The sequence below is a fragment of the Elephas maximus genome, chromosome 2 (genome assembly GCF_024166365.1).
Source record: "Elephas maximus indicus isolate mEleMax1 chromosome 2, mEleMax1 primary haplotype, whole genome shotgun sequence".
Lineage (NCBI taxonomy): Eukaryota > Metazoa > Chordata > Mammalia > Proboscidea > Elephantidae > Elephas > Elephas maximus.
Genome location: NC_064820.1, coordinates 118,856,912 through 118,884,718, shown reverse-complemented (window position 1 = coordinate 118,884,718; position 27,807 = coordinate 118,856,912). Strand labels below are relative to the sequence as shown.

Below are 27,807 nucleotides of genomic sequence, written 5' to 3'. Positions count from 1 at the left end.
TGCCCCCAAAAATGACCAAATTATAGTTTTAAAAAAGCCATGTGCACATATATATAATGGTGAACAAACAACCCTGGACACCCAGACACAAACATTTTATCACCAGTAAGTAACAGGAAGGAAGAAAGGAACAAAAGACGATGGAAAAAGAGAAAAGAGAACACACCTAAATGAAAAACAGGATGGTTCAGGTGGTATATCTACAGCACGGAAGTTTTCAGAAAGCTTAGAAATATAATTTTTTTAGAAAAACAAAAATACATGACAAAGTTACCTACAGCAGATAAAGCAGTTTTAAAACAGTAGGAATACCCTGATCTCCTTTTCAAAAAACACACATGGGAGGCACGTATCAAGATGGTAAACACTGGCTATGGATATTTATAGCCTTCTTTTTTTTTTTAGGCTAGCATGAATATTTGCTGATTTTGTGGTAGAAGAAGTCCCTGGGTGGTACAAGTAGTTAACACAATCGGCTGCTAATCAAAAGGCTGGAAGTTTGATTCCACCCAGACGGGCTTCAGAAGAAAGGCCTGGTGATGTATTTCTGAAAAATCAACCACTGACAACCGTACGGAGCACGTTCTACTCTGACACACGGGAGTCAGAGTCCATTCAACAGCACCTGGTCTGTAATGGGGCGGGGGGAGCTCGCAGGGCAAAACTAACGGCAGTGGAGAGGCAGGGATTAGACTCACAGGTTGTGGGTCAGTTCGACAAGGGGAAAGGATGAAGTCTGATATCTACAAGGAGGTCAGTCTTTCAAGCAAACAGTGTAAGAATGGACAGAAATCTGAAGAAACGAGGGTAGAAATTTTAGAATAAGACAGAAAAGTGTAGCCAAAAGTAGAAGCAAATCAGCCCCAAACTACCATCTAGGAGTGGAAAAAGGCCAACACTTGAGACGGAGACCCAAAGCTCTGAAGCCATAGAAGCACAGAGCACAAGATGGCCACGTGATTCCACAGACCTGAAAGATGCTCTCACAGGCCTCTCTAGTGACAGAAATAGCCCCTTAAACGTCAAAAACTGTAGTCCCTAAGGGGAACTGTCACCTCTAGGGTGGTGGGGTATGTCAACACACAGTAGAATTCTGAAGCCTGTTCAGCAGCACATACAGAGGCAGGAAATGAAAGGTGACAGCACAAAAATCCTGCAAAACAAGCCCCACTCCCCCTATTGAAAAGCAATGAAGAATAAGCATCAGTTTACAAGCAGAAACAAGAAAGCAAAAGAAACCTGAGGAATCAGTGCTACACTAGCTCAGGACTCAAAAAGAAAAGCTAGCTGAACCATACAGATTCCAGGTCAGCAAAGCGTTGAACAGTGATATACGACAAACCCTTCTTTATGGGCACACATGGACAGTGGTTAGGAGTGGTTCTCAACACCAGAAACACCAGAAGGGGTCCCTTGGCATAATATACGGAGCCCTGGTGGCACAGTGGTTAAGAACTTGGCTTCTAACCAAAAGGTCGGCAGTTCAAATTCACCAGGCACTCCTCAGAAACCCTATGGGGCATTTCTACTCTGTCCTGTAGGGTTGCTATGAGTTGAAACTGACTCAATGGTAACGGGTTGGCTTAATCTACAGTTCTCCCAAAGAAGCTAAAGGTATTTTAGACTCAGCTACACAGATGACTAATCTATATATTTTCATAAACAGACATGTTTTCAAATGGGAGAAACTTTTCTTCAATCATTATCACACCTCAAAAGAACAGTGGCTATTTCAAAGAAATCACTTTTGAACGATACTGTTGACTGTATCTAATACCAAAGTTACAAGTCTACTTTAGTGATATGACCAACTTCTACCACAGGAGGTAACAGCAAATCAAGTTCCTCTGGTTCCAAGCAGAATTTCCGGTAGTAAAACTATATACCTCTGTAAAATAAAACCTTAGCTTGGTCTAAAATGTCATCATCCTAGAGTTTTTAAAGATGCCTCATGTTTTATCTGATGCTTACGGTGCATACATTAATACATGGGTGCCCACGTTTCTCCGAATCCTACCGTATTTTCAGGAAAAGATTTTAGAGCCATATATACAGCAAAGCTACCTACAGCTCAACAAGCATACAAGGAGAAGCAGGAATTTCAAGGAAAGACTTTTACTACAGCCCTGGTTCCATAATCCATTTGTGAGAGTATTATTCAAAATAAACATTATAGGAAATGTTCCATGAAAAAGGATCCTGAGGGTACTGAAGACAGCTTTCAATCTTATTGTAGCTTTAAAGATACAATTAATGATTAGTCCCTGGAATTCTGTACTGAATTAAGTGCATGGAGAAAATTGTGGCCCAGGGATATGTCAGCATTGTGGTCTAATGAAAACCATTTTTTAAAAACGTATCATGCATTGGATAAAACCTCCCTCCACCAGCTGAAATTCTTGAAACATACATACCTCATCAACAAATTCTGCACACATGACAGAGAAAAGTGGAGTGACCTAAAAAGGATGCACTTGTAATCTGCGTTAAAGAAACTAAAATCATAGATAATGTTTCAATTATGCTGACAAGTAAAAGAATACTGAGAGTAATATTGGAAAAGACAATTTTCTGTAGGGCAAGAAAATCTCTTGTGCAAATATCACTTTATTTTCTGATTTGCTAATCAGTTTTATAGGAAGACCACGGTGTCGCACTGCTGAGGAGTAGAGAAGGTCATGATATGTGATTTATTCTGCTTTTGGTGAAAAAGGAAAACTGAGCTAAAAAACATTGATATCAAAGACTTTCAAAAGAGCAAATTTAGAGTCTATTACAAAGTAGAATCAACCACTAGTCTGTTTGTTGTACTGTGGTGGCTGGCATGTTGCTGTGATGCTGGAAGCTATGCCACCGGTATTTCAAATACCAGCAGGATTACGGACGACAGACAGGTTTCAGCAGAGCTTCCAGACTAAGACAGACTGGGAAGAAGGACCTGGCGGTCTACCTCTGAAAAATCTAGCATGTGAAAACCTTATGAATAGCAGTGGAACATCGTCTGATACGGTGCCAGAAGATGAGCCCCTCAGGTTGGAAGGCACTCAAAAGACAACTGGGGAAGAGCTGCCCCCTCAAAGTAGAGTTGACTTTAATAACGTGGATGTAATAAAAGCTTTCATTTGCTGAAGTAGCCGGAGTCAAAATGAGAAGAAACACCTGCAAACATCCATTAATAATTGGAACATGGAACGTAAAACAAATGATTCTAGGAAAACTGGAAGTCTTCAAAAATGAAATGGAACACATAAATATGAATATTTTAGGGATTAGTGAGCTGAAATGGGCTGGTATTAGCCATTTTAAATCAGACAATCATATGGTCTACTATACCTGGAATGACAAATTGAAGAGGAATGGCATCACATTCACTGTCAAAAAAGAATATCTCAAAATATCCTGAAGTACAATGCTGTTGTTGTCAATGATAATATTTATACACCTACAAAGCAGACCACTAAAGAAGACTATTCAAATTTACACACCACCCACTATGCTAAAGATGAAAAAAATTAAAGATTTTCACCAACTTCTACATCCTGAAATCGATCAAACATGCAATGAAGATGTACTGGTAATTACTGGTGATTGGAATGCAAAAGTTGGAAACAAAGAAGAAGGACTGGCAGTCAGAAAATATAGCCTTGGTGACAGAAATGACACTAGAGATTGCATGATGAAACTTTGCAAGACTAACAATTTATTCATTGCAAGTAGCTTTTTTCAACAACATAAATGGTGACTACGTGGACCTTGCTGGATGGAATATGAAGGAATCAAACCAAATACATCTGTGGAAAGAGATGATGGCGAGGCTCAATAACATCAGTCAGAACAAAGTGAGAGGCCGACTGTGGAACAGTCCATCAATTGCTCATATATAAGTTCAAACTGAAGCTTGAGAAAACTGAAACAATGCTACAAGAGCCAAAATACAATCTTGAGTACATGGCACGTAAATTTAGGGACCACCTCAAGAACAGATACGATGCATTGAACATGAATGACCGAAGACCAGACAATTGTGGGATGACATCAAGGACAGGAAAGAAAGAAAAGATCAAAATGGATGTTACAGGAGACTCTGAAACTCACCCTTGAAGGTAGAGCAGCTAAAGCAAATGGAAGAAATGATGAAGTAAAAGAGCTGAACAAAACATTTCAAAGGCTGGCTAAAGAAAACAAAGTAATATAATGAAATGTGCAAAGATCTGAAGTTAGAAAACCAAAAGCAAAGAAGACATTCAGCATTTCTCAAGCTGTAAAAACGGAAGAAAAATTTCAAGCCTTGAGTTGCAATATTGAAGGATTCTACAGGCAAAATACTGAATAACAAAAGAAGCAACAAAGTAAGATGGAAGGAATACACAGTCACTGTACAAAAAAGAATCGGTCGAGGTTCAACCATTTCAGCATGTAGCACATGATCAAGAACCGATGGTACTGAAGCATGAAGTCCAAGCTACCTGAAGACCCTGGCAAAAAATGAGGCTCCAGGAATTGACAGAATACCAACTAAGATGTTTGAACAAACAAGCACAGTGCTGGAGGTGCTCAATCGTCTATGCCAATAAATTTGGAAGACAGCTACCTGGCCAACTACCTGAAAGAAATCCTTATTTGTGCCCGTGCCAAAGAAAGGTGATCCAACACAATGAGAAAATTATCTAACAATATCATTAATATCACATGCAAGTAAAATTTTCCTGATGATAACTCAAAAGTTGGTGCAGCAGTACATCAACAGGGACCTGCCAGAAATCCAAGTCGGATTCAGAAGAAGAAATGGAACGAGGGATATCATTGCTAAATGTCAGATGGATCTTGGCTGAAAGCAGAGAACAACAGAAAGATGTTTACCTGTGTTTTATTAAGTATGCAAAGGGCATTTGACTGTGTGGATCATAACTAATTATGGGTAACACTGCAAAGAATGGGAACATTTAATTGCATTCACGAGGAACCTGAACATAGATCAAGAAGCAGTTGGTCGAACAGAACAAGATACTGTATGGTTTAATGTCAGGAAAGGTGTGCATAAGCATTGTACCCTTTCACCATACTTATGCAATCTGTATGCTGAGCAAATAATCTGAGAAGCTGGACTATATTAAGAATGTGGCATCAGGATTGGAGGAAGACTCATTAACAACCTGCAATATGCAGATGGCACAATCTTTCTTGCTGGAAGTGAAGAGGACTTGAAGCACTTATTGATGAAGATCAAAGACTGCAGCCTTCAGTATATATTACACCTCAACATAAAACAAAAATCCTTACAACTGGACCAATAAGCAATGTCATGATAAATGAAGAAAGTATTTTAAGTTGTCAAGGATTTCATTTTATTTGGATCCACAATCAACATGCATGGAAGCAGTCAAGAAATCAAATGACATACTGCATTGGACAAATCTGCTGCAAAAAAAAACCTCTTTCAAGTATTAAAAAAGCAAAGATATCACTTTGAGGACTAAGATGTGTTTGACCCAGGCCATGGTATTTCCAATCATCTCAGATGCATGCAGAAAGTTGGACAATAAATAAGGAAAACCGAAGAAGACCTGATGGCGTTAAATTATGGTGTTGGCAAAAAATACTGAATATACCATGGGCTGCCGGAAGAACAAACAAATCTGTCTTGGGAGTATAGCCGGAAGGCTCCTTAGAAGGCAGGATGGCAAGATTTCATCTCACATATTTTGGACATGTCAACTGGAGGGACCAGTCCCTGGAGAAAGACATCATGTTTAGTAGACAGTCCACAAAGGAGAGGGAGACCCTCAACGAGATGCACTGACACAGTGGCTGCAACAATGGACTCAAGCATGACAACAACTGTGACAATGGCACACGACTGGGCGGTATTTGGTTCTGTTGTACACAGGGCTGCTATGAGTCAGAACTGATCCAAGAGCACCTGACAATAATAAACAAGGTAGAACAGGATCTACACACATTCAGCCCTGAGAATGAAACCATTCATTGTGCATCTAGAGCTAAATCCACAAACACATTATGTAATAAAATGCCCAAGGTATGATACTAGGTGCTGGGAATCTGAGTCACTGTAATCACTCAAACAAGGCTGAATCTACACATCATCTCCTTTCCTGTTACAGTTGAAAAAATGCACCTTCCCAGCACACCACCCATCAACACCTGCCTCAAAGGCCAACCCCTATTCTGTGTGTGCAGGAAATCCATCCCTTCAATTGCTCAAAGGCTTTCTTCCTTTAGTTAAATCCTCTCAATAGCGTTCCATCAGACTCCCCTTCTAAAAATGACTCATCCTCAATAGTATAACATATTCTGTTAGGTTAAACTATGTGAAAATGCCATCCCTGTAGGTCAAAAATGGTCAAATATCATCAGCTTCATACGGTACAATTCAATAATGTATCCTATCAAAAAAAAAAGAAAGAAACCAACCTTTACCCCAACGTGTGTGTGTGTGTGTCTCGGAAACTACAGATCTACACCACCTGGCATTTATACCTTCTTTCCTTCAAATCCAACTTTGTTAGATTCAGCATATCACTCCATTGCATCAAGATTTTTCTGGACTTTGTTTCTGTCATCCAGTGCACCCACTTTGTAGCAGGTATGGCTGGGTGAACAGGCTGTAATAGTGACCATCAGAATCATGTGAAAAGCTCTTCAAAATTACAAACCCAGGGATCCACTCCGGAATCTCTAGGGCAGGGCCCTGAGAATCTGTAATATTTAAGCTCCACAGAAGATTCTGAGAATCAGCGAAGTATGGGACCGTTGTCTCTGACTTCATGCTTCCTCAGTGAAAACTCAAACCACCCTTAACCTCCCCTGCAGGATGGCATGAATTTATACACCTGGATCCTTTGATAATCTCTTTAATTACATACTAATCTCCTAATTATCCTTGTATCATAATCCTCTATCTTATGCTCTAAGATTTTATACCTGGCCACATTTGTAATTTTAATGACAGCAAATACTGATCAACTTTATTTTTAGTGACTTTCTTTACCAGATAAAGGAAAACACCGTTTATCTTAATGGTTAAGCACCTGGGTTCTGGTTCAGACTATACAGGTTCCAACCCTAGCTCTAGCTCTTACTACCTGTGTGACCTTGGGGAAGGTGTTTAACTTTACTGGGCCTCAAGTTTCCTCACTGGTAAAATGCAGTGCTAATACCATCACCTGGTATGGTTGTGACAGAACTTACAACAGGCCCTGTCACCAAGTAAGCATTCAAGGTATTATTACCGCTGCTGCTACTACAATAAATGCACGGCTTTCTAAAATCATCTTGAAATGTACAGCGTGCATCAGTAGAGACAGTATGCACTGTGATTAAGAACAGGCTCTACAGGAAAGACAAATTTGAATTCTGACTCCACCACTTAATGGCTGCGTAACTTTGGGCATGTCACATAACCTCTCTGTGCCTCAGTTTCCTCATCTATAAAATGAGGATAATTAATAATACCTAGCTCAGAGGATTATTATGAGGATTAGACTAATTAATATATGCAAATTACTTTAATTATTGTCCAGTGTGGTAAGCAAAATAATGGGTTCTCAAAGGTATCTGCGTCCTAATGCCCACAACCTGTAAATATGTTACCTTACGTGGCAAAAGTGCTTTGCTACTAAGAGCCCAAGAGACAGAAAGGGCCACATGAACCAGAGACCTACATCATCCTGAGACCAGAAGAACTAGTTGGTGCCCGGCCACAATCGATGACTGCCCTGACAGGGAGCACAACAGAGGACCCCTGAGGGAGCAGGAGATCAGTGGGATACAGACCCCAAATTCTCATAAAAAGACCAAACTTAATGGTCTGACTGAGACTGGAGGAATCCCGGCGGCCATGCTCCCCAGACCTTCAGTTGACACAGGACAGGAACCACCTCCGAAGACACTCATCAGAAATGAAAGGGACTGGTCAGCGGGTGGGAGAGAGACGCTGATGAAGAGTGAGCTAATTATATTAGGTGGACACTTGAGATTGTGTTGGCAACTCTTGTCTGGAGGGGGGATGGGAGGATAGAGAGAGAGGGAAGCCGGCAAAATTGTCAAGAAAGGAGAGACTGAAAGGGCTGACTCAAGAGGGGGAGAGCAAGTGGGAGTAGGGAGTGAGATGTATGTAAACTTATATGTGACAAACTGATTGGATTTGTAAACGTTCACTTGAAGCTTAATAAAAGTTATTAAAAAAAAAAAGTGCTTTGCTAATATGATTAAATTAAGGATCTTGAGATAGATGGATTATCCTGGATTATCCAGGTGGGCCCAGTGTAATCACAAATCCTTTAAACAGAAAAGAGGGGGGAGGAGAGTCAGAGCCAAAGAAGAGGTCAGAGAGATGCCACTGCTGGAGGGAGCCATGAGCCAAGAAATGCAATCAGCTTCTAGGAGTTGGAAAGGGCATGGAACGGGGTGTCTCCCAGAGCCTCCAGAAAGAACACTGCCGATACTTTTTAGCCCATTAAGACTTGTTTCAGGTTTTTATGATCTCCAGAACTATAAGGTAATAAATAGGTCTTGTTTTAAGCCACAAAGTTGATGGTGATTTGTTACGGCAGCATCAGGAAACTAACACTCCTGAAAAAGAGTTAACACTATATAAATAAAGCTCAGAAAGCGTCCTTACACTTGCAGTACCTGTTAGAGGAAGTCTGTCCAAATCCCCATCAGAAGAACTGGAGAGCTGTGAGCCTAAAGTGGTGCGAACCCAGACAATGCAGCAATGGAGGGCAAGACCATAAAATTCCTGAGCTACTTCCCAGGGGCATAATTGGGTCTACCAAGGCTATACACAGGAATCCCGGAGTTGTGCATACAGTTAAGCACTTGACTATCAGCCAAAAGGTTGGCAGTTCGAACCTACCCAGAGGCACCTCAGAAGACATGCCTAGTGATCTGCTTCGGAAAGGTCACAGCCTTGAAAACCCTATGGAGCAGTTCTACTCTGCACACATGGAGTCACCAGGAGTCGGAATCAACTCACTGGTAACTAACAACAGCAATGTAATATGCTTATCTTTGAATAATGAAGTAGAAAAAGACTGTCAGCCTTGATGGTTAAAAATATTTTTGAGGGAAGACAACATCAGTATCTTCATCTTGGACAGAGAGTTAGGGTTAATGAATAATAAGTGTTTTAAAGAGCTCATTCTGGAGCTACGGTGCAGCAAGAAGGGTAAGAAGCTACTGCACCACAGTGAGATACCACCTCACCCCTACTAGAATGGCTATGATTAAAACAAACAACAACAAAAACTGGAAAATAACAGATGTTGGTGAGGATGCGGAGAAACTGGAGCCCTCATTCACTGCTGGTGGGAAGGCAAAATGGTAGTCACTGTTGCAAACAGTTTGGCAGCTCTTCAAAAAGTTAAACATAGAACAATCATACGACCCAGCAATCCCAATCCTAGGTAAAAATCCCAAAGTACTATTGCAGGAATGCAACAGAAACCCCTATGCTAATGTTCACTGCAGCAGTATTCACAATAGCCAAAAGATGGAATCAGCCTAAATGCCCACCAACAGTTGAATGGATAAATGAAGTGTGGGATGTACAATATAATGGAATACTACTCAGCCATAAAGAGAAATGAAGTCCCGATACATGTTAAAACATGGATGAACCTTGAAAACACCATGCTAAGTAGAATAAGTCAGTCATAAAAGGACAAATACCGTATGATCCCACTTATATGAAATAAGCAAACGTACAGAGACCAAAGCTTACTAGTGGTTATTAGGGGTGAGAGAGAGATCAAAAGGAGTCACTGCTTTGGGGGCATCGAGTCTCTGTTAACGGTAGTAGAATAGTCTAGAAAAGGACAGTGGTAATGGTTGCTTAACATGATAAATGTAATCAATGTCACTAAATTATACATGCAAAAATTGCTGAATGGGTAAATATTTTGGCTTATGTATTTTTACAATTACAAACAAAAGAGGCCACTGAAGTCTGCCATGTAAAGGCACGGTGGCAGCCTGGGCCAAGGCAGTGGAGATGAAGGAATGCAAAAGAACTGATGGACTGGGGATGACAGGGGCAATTGACTAGGGATGACAGGGCTGGGAAAAGAAGAAAAATGGCAACTGGGAGGATGATGGGTGGATTTCAGTGAAACAGGGAATTCACGAGGAGGAGCAGATGGAGAGAGAAGTTCTGTGCTGGAAGTATTAGATATCTGAATGATGGTGTTAAGAGGGCAGTTGCCTCTGCAAGCCTGGACCTCAGGAGAGAAACCAGGACTGAATATATAAATGTCGAGTGGCCAGTAAGAATATGAATTTAAAGCAATGGGATTATTCTAGAGAGAGAGTGCACAGATCCACCTTTTATAATCCCCAAGGCACACCAGGCAATTTTCACACATCCCCAGTTAAGAAATGCTGCATTAAGGCTAAATATATAGGAACTATGATTTGATAAAAGAGAGAAAGTTAGCCTTTATTTCTAGCAGGGGTGGGGGTCACTGCTATTTGCAGTCGTTCCGAGTTAGCCACCATTCAGCCTATACAGAAAAGCCTACCGTTTCCTCAGATCTCAGAAAGGCTTTTTGGCTTGGATAAAATAGCAAGTAACCCGTCAAGTGCCCACTCTCCCACTAAGATGTGTACTGCTGAAGCCAAAGGCAGTGTGGACTAGGGCTGTGGCCACAGCTACGTATATAACTCTACTTCTCCATCAAAAAGTCACAAACCACAGTTACAAATGATCTTCTACTAGTATTTTCCAGACCTAGAGCTTAACATGTCTGAATCTCTTCCAAGGTATTGTCTTTGTGCAGCCACTTGTCCATTCTGAGAAATAAATGCCCCCACCATGTGTGCATAAATACTGCGTAATTACATAATACACCCTGCCAAACACAAGAGTAATGCACTCTTTGCCCTGGAAGTCATTATTCATAAATCTCACACCTAGCAAAACAGAAGCTGCTCATATGCAGTTATATGACAACACTACCAAAGGACTGTAAGGGGAAAGCCAAGCACACTATGCTTTACCCTGGAAGGGCACCAAAGGGACTCCCAGGTGTACCTTGACAAGGACTCTGCAGCTGCCAGAATCACTGCTGAGCAGCCCCAGCCCTGACCTGGAATAACAACACTCCACAGTTCTCCCTCTGCCTGGCATCCCAAGATCTTCCATCTTCCAAAGCATGTATGTGGTCAAGCCTCTAGCTGCTGGCACCTTCTCCTGGCTCCAGGAAAGAGCTCCTTTTCCACCTTCAGCCTCCCTATGAGTTCTCAACTGCATATTTAGATTAGAACCACAGGGCCCCCACCTGCACCAGCCCCACTAGGCTGCCTAGAAACTGCATTCTGTTGAGGCTACAGGCTATTGTATAAAGTGAGATTCTGCAAGACACACCTTTTCAAAAAGGATTACTGGCAGAAAAGCTTATGAATCAGGCAAAATGTCTGGATTATAAAATATTTTAATAAAACACAGTTTTATTACTTTGAAATACGTTTCATAAATGCAATTCAGTGGTGCTAAACAAATTAAGTGTTGACTAATGGGACTTCTTTAATTTAGCACTTCCTAAAAAATTCTATGGAACACTACACCATTCCTTCTGTAAAAGACAAAAAAATTAACACACTGATTTTTCTTCTAAAACTTATTTTTAATACATGAATATTCTTATACATAGCACTCTGAGATAACCCACCAGTGGTGTATCACACCCAAGAACTTACATTAAAGTTCACCTGACAAACTTACAAGCTGCAACAATTCCCAAGTAACCTGTATCATATTGTTATATGTCATCTAGTCCAGGACTGCTGTCTATGTCGGTAATCTGTCTTGCATTTTTGACCTAAGTCTTTCTTTGCATACATGGTTTATCATGCACTGCCCATTTATACCCATTTATATCTAAACTGGAGTTCCTGGATGGTGCAATGGTTAACACACTCAACTGCTAACCAGAAAGTTGGCAGTTGGAGTCAACCTAGAGGCACCTCAGAAGAAAGGCCTGGCAACCTACTTCCCAACAATAAGCCATAAAAACACTGGCGCACAGTTCTACTCTGACACACGTAGAGTCACCATGAGTCAGAACAGACTCAACAGAAGCTATAAATATATATATATATATATATATATATATATATATATATATATATATATATATATATATATATATATATAAACTACCCATTTATATCTAAACTCATTCCCCATGGATTAATGAAATATACAGTGTTTTGGGATCTGCTGATAAGTTACATCAACATATTATAATTTACACACGTCATTTTGAGAAACAAAATGTTAATGTAAAAAGAGAATAACTGTCAGTAATGGAAAAAGCAAATCAACCTAAACTGTTAGTCTATTAAAATAAGCACAACTGACATGTCTAAGATCATTTTCACACAGAAACAGTTTTGAAGAGTTTCTGAAAGCAGCACTGTAGTAAGTAGGCAATCAGTTCCCAGTCAATCTTATTTATCCTAATCATTTGCTGAATAAGCCACAGGAGACAGATATTTAGAAAAGCCTCACCTGAATTATTATAAATTCTGAATTCGGAAGCTACTTTTTACAAGCACCAGAGATTCTAAAGCTATAGAAATTCTTTCCTGTTTTTCTTTATAAAAATCCATCCAAACTGGTCTACAAGAATAAGGCGGGGCACAGTAAATACCACAAAAGCAACAAATGCAAAAGCAAACCAAAAAAAAAAAAAAACCAAACCCATTGTTGTCCAGTCAATTCGGACTCAAAGCGATCCTACATATAGGACAGAGTAGAACTGCCCCATAAAACCCCATGAAACCAAGGAGTGGATTCAAACTGCCGACCTTTCGGTTAGCAGCCTAGCTCTTAGCCACTGCACCAGCACAACATAATACATGATAGCAAAATTCTAAATATCACACCCCCCCAAAAAAAACCCACTGCCATCACACCATCAGCTATTAAAGATGAGCTACAGATACAAACTTCCCGTGTTCTTCCCATACCTCACTTTTTTGTTTTAAACAATTATCGGTTGAATCTTCTCCCTCAAAACCATAACAAATATCTTGCATCTCAAGTATTGTAGACATTTGGCCCTACAAATTTTCAAAAGGTGGCCGTGGGACAAAGACAGGTCTTACTTCTGTAGTTTATTGGGTGGATCCCCAAACAAACAGGAGGGGCCTCTTCTTTATAAGGACTCCCTGGGTGGTCGAAAATGGTTAACAGGCTCAGCTGCTAACTGAAAAGTTGGAGGTGAAAGTCTGCCCTGAGGTGCCTTGAAAGAAAGGACTCGTGATCTACTCTCAAAAAAACAAACCAAAATTCATTGCCGTCTAGTAGATTCCAGTGCATAGCAACCCTATAAAAAAACCCTATAGGACAGAGTAAAACTGACCCATAGGGTTAAAAGGCTGTAATCTTAATGGAAACAGGCTGCCACATCTTTCTCCATGGAGTGATTCGTGGGTTCAAACCACTGACTTTTAGGTTTGCAGCCGAGTACTTAACCACTGCACCACCAGGGTTTCTTTCTGAAAAACCACCCACTGAAAATTCTATGAAGCACCGTTCTACTCTGACACACACAGTGTCGCCATGAGTTGGAATCAACTCAATGGCAACTGGTTTCTTTACTATAAACAAGAGGCAGTTTAGAGGGTATTCTCAGAAATCTGTCTTCTGAACAGACCTGGCTTCAGAACAACCTTGAGCTATGAGTCTCCATTTGGAGCCCTGCCTTTTGATCCTTTATAAACATCTCTCTTCCTGTCTCTCTTCTCTCCCACTCACCCCCATACACAGATAGACACACACGTACACACACACACACCCCTATTTTTTATCCTTACAACCTGGAAAAAATAACTCACTAAAGCCTCATAAGTTGAGCCAAAGTCAAAGGGTCTTTTTTAGTCTCTGAACTTTGAAATTCTTCCTTATGATCATATAATCTTTATCTTTTCTTAGGTATGCTGATCTATGAGCTGGTTTCTGACAATTTGAATACAAGCTGCTTCATTTTATTAACATCTGCTACACAATGATCTTAATATAAGAAGCACAGCTTTTGGCTATAAGAAATGTACTTGGCTCTGCACTCTTCTAGCTAAGCATAGTCCCTGAGTGAGCTCATTCACTCTGACTATGCTGATGACACGGGCTCAGCACCTCCCCTTCTCTGACCTCTCACTCCAGCACTCCAGCCCACTTGGCTATTGCCACTAACGGCCACCTCATCAGTGAGAAAACTGTGCATGCCTTCCTAAACCAGCTCTGTTTCAAACTATCTACTTCTGCAAAACAGTACAACCAGTCTCCAAATGCCCTGAAAGGAAAAGGTGGGAGAAATTTCTTGATTCAAACCACTCATCATTATCCTTTCTCAAATCTGTCAGAACGCTCTGGTGCCTCCACATTTCTCCTGGCTATTCCAGCCAATTCCATACTGGTACAAGGATGTACTGCCTTATGTCTGTATTACCTCAAACAGATTCTCAGCTGCCTTCCTGCCTCTAAATCTTCCTACACACTGCTACCAGAATAATCTAGATTGAATATTCTCTTAGATCCCTTCCAGGTCTAAAATCTTTTATGAAATTAATTCTCCAGCACTGCTTTTCTCAAGCAGGTTCCTGGTATACTCAATAACTTAGAGTGGGTCACTATCATCTAACTCCTCCAACTGGCCCTCAAGCCAAAAGACCAAACCCACCACCATCAAGTCAATTCCAACTCGTAGTGACCCGATAGGACAGAGCAGAACTGCCCCACAGGGTTTCCAAGGAGTGCCTGGTAGATCCAAACTGCTGACCTTTTTGGTTAGTAGCTGAGCTCTTAACTACTGCACCACCAGGGCTCCAACTGGCTCTCAGGCAATTCAAAATCTGATCCCACGCTACCTACCAGGTATTCCCAACTACTCTTTACAAGCACCAAAGACTCTAAACAAGCCAATCTTCTCAACTCTTCCCTTGGCACCAGGCTCCTTCCTGACTGCAAACCTTGGGAAGCAATGTTCTTTCTCCCTTCAAAGTCCTACCCCATCAGGAAAGCCTAGCTTCTTTTCCATCTCCTTTGGTCAACTTGGGAAACCCTGGTGGCACAGTGGTTAAGAGCTACGGCCACTAATCAAAAGGTCGGCAGTTTGAATCCATCAGGCACTCCTTGGAAACTCTATGGGGCAGTTCCACTCTGTCTTATAGGGTTGCTGTGAGTCGGAATCAACTCGATGGCAACAGGTACGGTCAACTTGAGCCAGGTCATTACCAGAACTTAGTTCTGTTTCTGAATTCCCTTTGCCTTTATATCAAGAATATAAACTAAGATGACAGACTCTTGTTTTATTTGTTCCTGAATTCCCAGCACCTAGAACCTAGTACATAAAAAAAAAAAAAAAAGTACTGATAAAACTCTGCTGGTTGGTAATAACTAAAATTTATTGAATATTCACTATGTGCCAAGCACCGGTCTAGCCTCTTGAAACTTATTAATGCTTTCAGTGAATAATTAAATAGCACTTAACTAGTTGCTGGAGTCTATGGGTGGTACAGATGATTAACGAGCTCAGCTGCTAACTGAAAGGTTGGAGGATGGGGTCTGCCCAGAGATACCTCAAAAGTAAGGCCTGATGATCTACTTCCAAAAAAAAAATTGGCCATTGAAAACCCTATGGAGAGGAGTTCTACTTTGACACACATGGGTTGCCATGAGTTGGGATTAACTCAACAGCAACTAGTTTACCTAGTCTCCAATTATTTCACAAATAGCAGTTGTATCTCCCCTTAGGAAGTTTTTTCAAAGCAACTTATGAATCTTGTATGTCTATCATCATTTCCACAGTACCTAACACACAGTAAGCTCTCGAGTATACGGTGGGTTTAGGACAGCAGAAAGGCACTGAATGAGACGTGAGGATGCGGTCTCACGTATGCCGTGACTGCTTATGGGTCTTGGGAAAATTGCTGAGGTACAGCCTCAGTGCCCTTCTCTGGAAAATCAAAGAGCTAAACTACCTGACCTGGAAGGACCCTTCCTATCCAAAAGTCTCTGACTTTTTTATATGTACGTCTCTTCTCGGGTGCTGGTGACTGCTAAAACAATGACCACTGCAGTAGATTCTGAAAACTCAAATTTAGGACATTCTTATGTAGAAAAAATTCTGAGAATGAGTCACATGCTCAGACTTCTATCTTCTAATGATCCACACATAAAATGTGACCATCGAAGCCAGGAGCCATAAATACTACATGGCTTCACACTTGCCCTATGAAGGGGAAGGGCTTCCCATTACAAAGGAAGCAAAATTAAGCACTATCAGCCTCAGAAGAAAAACAGCATTTGAGAAAACACTAAAGGTGGGGGGAAAAAAACAGCAAGACTTTCAACCCTGGGACAGCACAAAGGTCCAAAATATTGATGAATGCTGAGCTGTAAAAAAAAAAAAGATTTTAATAATGAGATTCAACAGATACAATTCGACAACTTCCATTTCCCGTCAGTAAAAAAAGAGAAAGGAATAAGAGAGAGACAAAAGAAAAACAAAAAGCCATACAAGGAAGTCATGGTCCAGGTATGAAACCCAGGCAAAAACCAAACCCAGTGCCGTCGAGTCAATTACGACTCGTAGCAATCCCATAGGACAGAGTAGAACTGCCCCAGGGAGTTTCCAAGGAGCGCCTGGCAGATTCGAACCACTGACCCTTTGGTTAACAGATGTAGCACTTAACAAGGGTTTCCTCCAGGTACGAAGGAGACTGAAATACAGCATAATTCTTAGTAGCTGAAACATAAAATAAAGAGAACCCACTTGCTGCGATGTTTGGAATACTTCCTTTAAGTGGCACAGGTTTAATGATACAAGATCAACCCTCTCCCTTTATGAGGCCAAATAACCTGGTTACACAGTGAATAACATATGATCATAATATTGAAAATGCTGTATATTGGTTTCCAATTTTTATAATCAACCTATAGTCAATGCATGTAAGATATTCGGTCACAGAATGAAATGTAGATGATATAAGGCTTGTCAATATAAAAGAAGTGATGGCTGAGGGGGGTGAAAAAGGGGAAAAAAAGGAAGCCGAAGAAGGTGGAGAAGGGCTAACTTCCCCATCAAACACAGTGGGGAGTCAAGGCATAATGTCTAAAGTTAATGGATCAAGAAAATAAATGCAATTATATAATCGAAAGTCATAAAGATATACCAAATAGAAGAACTAACGTAAAACTGTAACTTAAAAAAACTGGAAAGAGAACAAGGTATTGGATTAAATTGCTCATCTTTTATAAGAGGCAACAATAATAGCACAAACTGGGGAAAAAAATTTTAAAAGAAAGGTTAAGTGTATTATTTGGTGTTAGAGAGGAAACCGCCAGTGGAATGATAAGGAAATGGGCAGAAGCAGGACTTGGAGAAGAGGGAACTGAGGCAGGGAAGGAAGGGAGAGAGACTCAACTTTCAATGTTTACCTCTCAATACCGCTTGAAATTTTTATTTCTATGAGCATTAATACTCCTATAAACGCTTAAGTGTTTAAAAGAAAAACTTAGTGGCAAAGTGAGCAGGTCCCCAGACGCCTGATTCAGGACAATGTGTTTCAGCGGTGAGAGCATGGAATCGAGTAAGATGTGAGGTCTGCTCTACCATTGGAAAAGGCATTTAACGTCTTTCGATTTCCAAAGGTTTCTATGTACAAAGGAAGCCATGGGCAATCCATCTACATGTGCAAAATGAACAAATGTATACATTTAAAAACGGAAGAAAAAAAGAAACTTAAGAATTCAGACACTACTCTTCTCAATGAAATCCATTACGCCCATTTTGTTCAGATTATGTGCACTGCGCCTTGATGATATCACAATCTCTGAAGACAGATGGGATGGGTGGCCCATGCCATAAGAGATAAAGAAAGTCACACATAATCTTTAAGAAGAGTGAAAAGGGATGAAAATTGTTGTTGTCGTTGTTGTTAGTTGCCGTCAATCGATTCTGACTCATGGCAACCCCATGTACTACTACTCCACAGGGTTTTCTTCGCTGTGATTTTAAGGGAAGCAGATCCCCAAACCTCTTGTTCCAAGGGTCCTGCTGGGTTGGTTCGAATCACCAACCCTTAGCTTAGCAGTGGAGTGCAAACTGTTTGTGCCACCCCCAGACTTTGGCAGGATTAATTATTCTCTGATAAATAGAGCAGTAGTCCAGGACCCCTGCCAACAACCTGGTGGTTCTCAGCCTCCAAGATGAGCAGCCCTAAGGGTACCAGAGACAGCTGCCGAGTTTCGCTCTATGTTTATAGTTTACGAAGAAGATATCTAGACCCAGGCTGGCCTTCCCCAGTACTAAACAACCCAAGCAGTCAGATTAGGGTAGGAATTCAGCCCTTCCATGAATTACAGCAGATCCAAAAAATCAGCAAGTTAGGGTTTGCAATTTTGGGGCGGTGGATCAATTCTGCAAAGTTCACGCCTGAGAACCTCACTCCTGGGGCGAGGGGAGTCTCACAGTGAAAAACCTCAGGTGATGGAAGGGAGACAAATTAAACATGTCAAGCATGTCTACGCTCTAGCATAGTAGTTCCCCAGGATCTCTGGAAATCTATGACACATGTAGATAAGGCTGTTTTAAAGCACCCTCCTCTGCTTCAACATATCTAAGCAAGCTCCTTGCCTTCAAGTTAACGATGCAAACATATACTTTCAAGACCACGGTCGGCAAACTTTGTCTGTAAAGTGCCAGGTAATAAATATTTTCAGCTTTGTAGGTCATATGGTTTCTGTCACAACTGCTCAACTCTGCCTTTGGCAAAAGCATCCAAATACAATCTGCAGACAAATGAGAGTGGCTATGTCATAAAATACTATTTAATGGTTTAAAAATATAAAAACCAGGCTTTGCTCATAGTTGTACAAAAACAGGACAGGCTGCATTTGGCCCGTTACCCAACTTAGTTCAAGATCTGAAGGCGTTGAAGACAAAGGGAAAGAGGGAAAATATTTGCCATGAATTTCTTTTCCTACCCCTACCACCATTTACCTTTCTTAAAAAATGCTATTTAGAAGACAGAAGGAACAGGAGGGAAGTCTTCATCCACTTTCTTTATGTTCCTTCCAGTTTCTGCCCCTAAATCATCAGAATTAAAGGAAACAAAGTCACACCCTGAAGAAAGTAAATACACTGCCTGAAACAATTTCAGACATTTCTAATTATTTTTGAGTATGGCTTTTATACTAACTTATAATTAATCGAAATACCTAAAAAGCAAGCGGAATAAACCTGAACTACTGACAAGCTCTAATTCAGCATGCAGAAAGTAAAAGACGATCTATTTACCATGGTCTGACCATAAGCTCTTCTCAGATTTAAGCATGTCCAACTGGTAAAGGTAAATATATATATATATCTTTAATTACATTATAATATATATATTTTAATTTCATTATAATTATTTTTCCTTAACCTGCATAAAGATATAATCTCTCCATTTATTTTCTTTAAAATATTGTAACTTAGACTACAAAAAAAATAAGTGAATTTTAGACATCCAAAGGAAGAATACTTCAACTATCAAAAAATTCTAGTGATTCTTTAGAGTATTAGAATTAAGGCTTTAGATCACTCCTTCTTAAACACAAAATGCTTACAAAGTATAATGGGTATAAAAAGTAGGTCTTCAGCTAGATTCTAGCCAAAATGGTTTTTAACTAGGTAAGATCTCACCCCAGGAGACATCTGAAAATGTCTGGAGACATTTGTGATTGTCATTTACTGGTAAAGATATTGCTAACATCCCACACTGTAAAGGACAAGCCCTACAACAAAGAATTATCTAGCCCTATGTGTCAACAGTGCTAAGACTGAGAAACTCTGGGCAGAGGCACTAAAGGTACAGAATGTACAGTTTTAAACTAAAGTGATTCAAGGTTGACCATTTCTTTAGAAACTGTAAGCTGGATTTATAAGTGTGACATAAATACTTATGGACACCTCCTATGCCTACACACCTACTATGTCTGTATACACTATCTCACAGGAAGCTATGGCATGACCTTATGAGACTGGGTTCATTCAAATCAAATGGCATTACCTCCCAATCACGAGGCAAATTTAGCAATACTCACTAAAGGGCTAGGTGTGGACTCCATTTCCGTATAATCAACCTTCAAACTTATTTTAACCTAAACATGATTTCAATCTTAAAATCAGCGGCTTCGCTTGAAATCTACAGCTGAAACAGAAACTTGTTTTAGCTAAAATTTTCTACTTCCTCTCCTGATCAACTTACTAAGGACAAGTATGACAAGAAGCGAAATTCCCTTTTGTGGAGTTCCTCCCCCTCTCCATAGCTCTACAGGCCCTGTAAAAGCAGATACTACCAGAACCATGAGCAATAAAACCAAAGGGGCCAAAATGCAATGTGGCCTTTACAATCCAGCAGCCAGGTCACCAGAGCCCATTTTCTTAAAGATTCCTCTACGTGAGTTGGGCGACACCAAGAGAAAACTAAGACTGTGAAACCCAAAAAGCTAAGAATCAAGCAAGTGTTCAACAGCTACTGAACTCTTCCTTCTAGGAATGTCTCAACACTTATTTCAGTCTTTCAAAAAGGCCAAAGTTTTAACAGCTTTCACAAAAAGTAATAGCTGACTCAAAGTAAAAGCAACAAATAAAAGCTGTAATTTTAGTCAATGTTTTGCCCACAGCCCAGATAGCCCTTAATGACAATTAATGAGTAACAAGAGACAATCCCCTTTAGATAAATAAGATTGCAACATCTCCCAGACAAGGTATTTGTTCAGGCCCTGATATCAGTGCTGATCTGGGAATAACACATGCAATTCAATTAAAACAGTACTAAAAAAATAAGACCTTCAGACCCGTTGCAGTCACCAGTGTGTGTCCCAGTTGGTTTATAGGAAAGAGCATGGGTCTCAGTAAACATACAGGGCAAGAGTGCCACTGGTATTGAAAGGAAGAACCCTGTCAGGAGAGGGTGGGGGAGATAGGTCTCGAGAGGATTCCTAAATGCTTGGTTGCCACCAATATCAAATTTCTATCACCTCCCCAAAATCACAGATCTCAAGTACAATCCTCAAGAAATGAGGCAAAGTCCCTTACACAAAGCCCAGTAAACAAGTACTATCGTTTAGAGAGTGCACGGGGTGGGGGGGGTGGTATTTTTCTCATGTATCATTCTTCAGTTAAATTTACAGACTTATGAAAGCAACAACAAAAAAAAAAATTGGAAGGCTGAGGTCCGAGTTTTACTTATTGACATCAGCCACCTTCACTAAACACCTACTGTTATTGGACTTAGATGAGCCCTGGTGGTGCAGGGGTTAAGCACTCAGCTGTTACCAGTTCAAATCCACCAGCCACTCCACAAGAGAAAGATGTACATCTGCTTCATAAAGATTTACAGCCTTGGAAACCCTATGGTGCAGCTCTACACTGTCCTATAGGATTGCTATAAGTTGGAACCAACTCAATGGCAATAGGTTTGCGTTTTTGGTTTGGGTGTTGTAACTGACGCCTTTGAATTATGGTGTTGGCGAAGAATACTAAATACACCATGGACTGCCAGAAGAACAAACAAGCCCATCTTGGAAGAAGTACAGCCAAAATGCTCATTGGAAGCGAGGATTGCGAGACTTCTCCTCACGTGCTTTAGACATGTTATCAGGCGGGACCAGTCCCTGGAGAAGGACATCATATTTGGTAAGGTAGAGGGTCAGAGAAAAAAAGGAACACACTCGAGGAGATGGACTGACACAGTGGCTGCAAGGATGGCTTCAAACATAGCAACGATTGTGAGGATGGCGCAGGACCAGACACAGTGTTTTGTTCTGTTGTACACAGGGTCAATATGAGTTCAAACCAACTCAACAGCACCTAACAACAAAAAGACTCTTAAAAAGTATTAGTGGGATGTGAACTGTTTAAGCACATTATCCGTACAGTAGTCCCCCTTATCCATGGTTCCGCTTTCCATAATTTGGTTACAGTGGTCAACCGTGGGCTGAAAATATTAAATGGAAAATTCCAGAAATAAACAAATTAAACTGCGCACTGTTCTGAGTAGCATGACGAATCTCACACAGTCCCACTCTGTCCCGATTGGGAGGTAAATCACCCCTTAGTCCAGTGTATCCACACCGTATGAGCTATCCACCTGTCAGTTACTTGGTAGCTGTATTGGTTATCAGATCGACTGCCACAGTATCACAGTGCTTGTGCTCAAGTAACCCTTATTTTACTTAAGAATTACTCTATTTTATTATTATTGTTGTTAATCTCTTATGGCGTCTAATTTATAAATCAAACTATCATAGGTATGTATGTATAGGAAAAAACATACTATATATAGGGTTTCGTACCATCTGCAGCTTCAGGCATCCACTGGGGGTCTTGGAACATATCCCCCAGGGTAAGGGTAGACTACTTTATGGGTATTATATTTTCAGTATAAAGGCTAAAAAACAAAAGCTATCCAAGTCCCTAACTTCCAATTGTTTTCAATCACTTATTTAAAGACATTTTCACCTTCTCAATAATAAATGTTATCTGGGCACAAGGATGAAGTCTGAACTTTGGCATTTCAACTCAGAGACCAACCTCCATAGAGGCTTTCTTAACGTGCCCAGCTGCTAACCAAAAGGTTGGAGGTTTGAGTCCATCCAGAGGTGCCTGAGAAGAAAGGCCTGGCGATCTACTTCCAAAAATTGGCCACTGAAAACTCTAAGGACCACAATTCCACACTGATATACATGGGGCCGTCATGAATTGGAATCAGCTGAACAGCAACTGACAAAAAAAGAAAACATCATACGTGACACTAGTTATTTGAAAAGTGATCATTTGTTATACAAAACCTGGCTCATTAACTTAATTCTCCAGATCCAAACAGGAGACATTAATAAAACATCATATTATACAAACTGTAGATAGTCAGCAATCCGTGAAATCTGTTTGTAACGTGACAATGAACTTCAGGAAAACCTTACCAAGGTTTTTTCTTTCCATCTGCTGAAATTCTTACAAGGTGCCACCAGGTATCTTCGAGGCATGGCCAGCCTCACATTCAGAGTGGTATTTTTACTAAAGTTTCTAGCGGAGATTTAATAAACCTGAAATACACACACCAGCTCAAAGAGACTCTGCCACTTGTTGCGTTCCAGCCGCACAAAGGAATTCCTCCCAGAAGCACAGGGAAAGCCCTCCTGAAACCACGTCAGCTGCTCCAGGGTAGGAGAAAGCAGAGCACCCTGAGCTGGGCCCACTCTTGGCCCAGTGATGGAAAAAAGAATTTTGGGCAGAGGGAGAAGGAACACAGGCAGGCCAAAAAAACAGCAAACACATTGTTCTTAATCTAGCATGGTTTTAAAAAACATATGCTTACAAGATCAAGCTTATACCTTACCAAAGGCTCCATTATCAAGTAAAAAAAACCTAAAATGGACAACCACAAGAACTCAATGCCTCTCTGGATACATCACTCTACTAAAAAAAAAAAAAATCACTCTACTAGACACCAAAAATGACACTGAGTGACTACCTAGCCTAGCTGTATTAAAACTCTTAGGAATTCAGTGCCCAAACTCACCAAAGAAGTATAATCCGTTGCAAACTACTTTTGCTATGTTTGACGTTCTTGTCAAATTAAGGTTTACACTGAGCTGAGGGTGGGAGAAAAAACAAAGGAATTAAGCAACCAAAACGCTGATGCTGCCCTGCATAAGCTGCGTAACGGGTTTCACTACAGTGTTTAACTCTGAAATAAGCCCGAAGACATCCTGGGAAAGTGTGAATCTCAAGCAGCAAAGGTTTGAGAAAAAAAGGATCACATTCACTAGACCTTCATAATACAAGCTGCTTTTTTAAAAAAAGTCATAAGCTAAGAAGTCACATAGCAACATGCTCTGTATTGTACATCACCCTACATCAGACCTCTCCACAAATAGGCTGGGCCTGAACAGTAAGCAAAAGACTCCTAACAGGCAATACAGCATAGCGACAAAGACTAGATTCCAAAACACCTGTTCAAATCTCGGCTCTACTACTTACTTAGCTGTGTGACCTTGAGCAAATAAATTTACCTCTCAGCAGTAGCTCCTCACCTACCAGGTGGTGGTTGTGGGGACTGAGTTATCATGTAAGACCCATAAAAAAAAGTCAGGCACATAAAGAGTTAAACTAACAGACTCCTTATTCTGTCCACCTGCTTGGGGATCCCCTGGCCTCCAAACACTACCCCAAGAAAGGGAACCTTCTTTCTGCACTGAAAATCTGAGAAGGCAACTTCAAGTACAAACAGCTCCACCTTCCAAATACTCTCCCCTCGTACACAAAACCGTGCACACAGAGGGCCTTCCCCTCCAGCAGCTACTGACAGTTTCCATCAAATCTGTGAATGTTCTAGGCAGAACTTTAGCCTCTTGACAAGGACCAAGGGATATTCAAATATTGGAATTAACTTTGCCTAAGACTTCCCAGTAACTGAATGAGTCACTCACTTCTTTCTGAAATAGAGTAAAATGTCAAGGTTGCCAGAGAACCCAGGCCCAGATGTTTGCATAAATCATTTCCAAGTGATCATCAAGCCAAAGCCAAAGGACGTTATTCAATACAACACTTTACATAAAGCATATCAGCTTTTATGATTTTCCTGCAATGAAGAAAATTTTGAAAATGGGATTCCTGGGAGAAAAAATCTCACAGTAAATTTAACCCCCAAATTACACAACATATCAAACCTGAGAACTCCTCCTTTTGCTCTGGCTTCTACAGGGTTGCTATGAATCGGAATCGACTCTATGGCAGTGGGTTTCGTTTGGTTTTCAAAGGGTTTTTAGAAGTGTTTTCTCCAACCGTACCAGGAAGCACAGGACAAGCTCTAAACTGAAGGCTTAAAGTCATCAAATAGTGCTTGTCTCACTACCGTTTTCCCTGTAATAACATTACCTGAGAGAAGCAGACACTTCCAAAAATTTGATACGTGTTTACCGCAAGATTTTTAGCACCTGTCACATGCAAAATACTTAGCTCTGTATTGGTCTGGGGCGGCAACCATAAAAAGGTCATTTTTCGATTTCATAATAATTCAAGAAAGGTTTGTAGCTTAATTTCAATTCAATTCAAGCCATTTGCTCTCGCATACAAGAAGAAAAAATAGCCTGGAAACTTTTGGTTATTTAAATTGCCACAAGAGGTAGGGAAAAAAAATTTCAAGTTGTTCACGTCCTCTGTTTCTCTACTCCTGAGTCAAGCAGTTGTTAGATCAGTTTGTCAGGGTTCTGAGTATTACGGGTTCCTTCATTTCAGGAGATACTACACAAAATTCAGTTTTACTGATTTCTGAAATGTACAGGTCATTGGCAAGTTACTTGAAACTGAACTCGCAAAAAAAAAAAAAAAAAACTCGGCACTTCCAAATAGAACCGATTGTGTCCGTCCGGCTAATTTTTCGTCACTTTAAATAAAAGACTTAAGACGGGTCGTTTTCCCAACACGTTTGTCAATTTGACCACCGGGTGCAGGACTGAGCGCCCCACAGCTTCCGGCCAGAGTATAGCACGCGCTTCCCCACTCTGTTCCCTACGTCTGCCACTAATGAACCCGATGTAACAGCTAAAGAGTGACGACACGAAAATCAACACTACAGACTCACACCTATGAGGTACGCAACACGAAATAAACTATTTCTCAAAAGACAGTGGGGTTAAAAAAAAAAAAAAAAAAAGCCCAGGTTGGATGTTTGATTCATTTCCGCGTCTCGGTGCGCACTGGGGGTCTGGCCTCGGGTGGGCGGCTTAATCCCGAGTGAGCAGCGGGGCTACAACACAGGAATACCCGGGCGCCGCGCTAGCGAAGGGGCGCCTCACACCACGCCCGATTCCCGGCCAGAAGGTACCCGAGGCCACCCCGACAGGCCTGGGTGCGAGCGCGAGAACATGGCCACTTCCCCAGAGAGCGATCCCTCCACTCCATGCCGCCCGCACTTTGTTAACTCGGTCAGATTCCCGAGCTGGAAGAGGCTCGGATCCTCCTCCAGTTCGGCCTCGTACTCCCCGGGCGCGGAGCCGCGAAGGGAGGTGGAGGGTGCGGTTGGCACAAGCCCCCACGCCTGCCGCCTCCAGCCCCCGCGCCCCGACTACTCCGGGGCTTACCTGGGGAAAGGAGCCCTCGTGCCGCGGGCTCTTGGGATAGTCTAAGTGACCCCGGTCCAGCATCAGGTAGAGCGAGAAGATCACCACGCAGAAGACCGCGCTGCCGAACACTGTGAACTGACGACTTAACTTCATTTTCCTCGATAGGCTCGGGGCCAGCACACTGTCCTCACGCGGGCTAGCCGAGGAGCCGGACTGAGGACTCCAGGAAGCGGCCGCCGGAGGCTCCCTGCTCCCCGGTTGCGCGCCCTCTGCGTTCTCGGGTGCCGGTCCGGGCCGCGCTCTGCACCTTGTCTCCGGCGCCCCCAGGCGCCCTCGGCCTTAGCCCCGGCCTGCTGCCCTCCCAGAAGGCGGTCGTCCCTCCCGAAGTGGGACCCGCCTCCAGCCAGGAAGGAGCCCCGCAAACTTGATCGAGAGCCCAGCGCCGGTACTCGGCAGGGCGCGCACGGCAAGCGGAGGAGAGGGCGCCGCCCGGACTTCCTGCCACCGCCACCCCGACAGAGTCGGCAGGAAAAGTTTTCTCGACAAGGGCAGGCGTGTCCCCGCCCAGAGGAGGCGCGGGTTCGGGGACTCCGAGCAGCCGGCGACGCAGAGCTGGGACTCGCGGAGCGGATGGGGAAGAAACAGGTCGCGAGAAGCTGGGCCCCACAACTTAGCGCTGGGACGGCCGGGCCCGCCCCGCGACACCGCCCCCGCCTCCCTGAACCTAAGCCCCTTCCTGCCGCCGCCGCCGCTGGCCAGAGGGTGCACCCTGGGCGCGGGGGCGCACGGATCGGGCAGGAGTTTCCTCCGAGCGCGCGTCCGCCCGCCGGCCTCTCCCGCCCCCCCGCCGCCCCTTTCTTCCACCTCCCGGACTAGGGCTGCGCGGGGAGGGCGCAGGGGGCGGGCGGCACCGCGCGGAGGAGGAAAAGGAGAGCTAGGTGGAGAGGGCTGTCCCCGGAGAGAAGCCCGCTCTAGCTGCAGCCGCGAGGCCCCTCCCTCCTTCCCGCCCCACAAACGTGGAGATGGCGGCAGCAGCTGAGAAAGGAAGCGCCGATTCTCCAGAGCCACTCGGCGCTCAAGCACCGCCCGCTATAAGCAGGGAACAGCAGCGGCTCGGCAGCCGCTAGGTCAATACGCGCCCGCAGCCCCGGAGCCGAGCAGGCGGTCGGCCCCGCCCTCTCCCGACGCGTAGGGATGAAGGGGCGGGCCCTCCGGCACCCAGTCACAGCGCGCAGCCAGCCGGGCCCGCCCCGCGTCTGCCTCCTTGAGCTCCGGCGGTGGGAAGATCGCAGGCAGTTCCTGTGACCTGAGAGGCAGCTTTGCAGGAGTTGAGGGCTTATGACGCATTCAGGCGCTTGCAGTCCATCTTCCACGGTGCCCGAGCTTTTTCACAAATTCCCTGTCGCTGCTTAGGTTTCCTGCGCTTGAGGACCCGGGCCTGGTGTGCCTTGAAAGGGAACTTGGTGAAGGGCTGCAGAGGAGAAACCAAAAAAAAAAAAAATAGTCATTGCCATCTAGTTGATTCTGACTTGTGGCAGAGGAAAAGGGGGCTGCAGATTCTGTTGGGGCTCATCGTTTCCTCCATTATTTTGGTGATATCCTGCTGAAACCTGGGTGAAAGGAGCCTGCCAAAATCCCCTCCAGGCAGGTGTAGACTTATAACTACA

At 42.5% G+C, this 27,807-nt stretch overlaps 1 protein-coding gene across 1 annotated transcript in view; it reads right to left on the bottom strand.

Moving 5' to 3' along the window:
* Nucleotides 1-26,395, bottom strand: part of MAN2A1 (mannosidase alpha class 2A member 1) — a 180,989-nt gene extending 154,594 nt beyond the window's left edge. The window contains exon 1 of the mRNA XM_049871853.1: nucleotides 26,159-26,395. Within this exon, the coding sequence (XP_049727810.1) occupies nucleotides 26,159-26,293 (135 nt within the window). The 5' untranslated portion in view covers nucleotides 26,294-26,395. The remainder of the gene's footprint in view (nucleotides 1-26,158) is intronic.
* Between the last annotated feature and the right edge of the window lie 1,412 nt (nucleotides 26,396-27,807).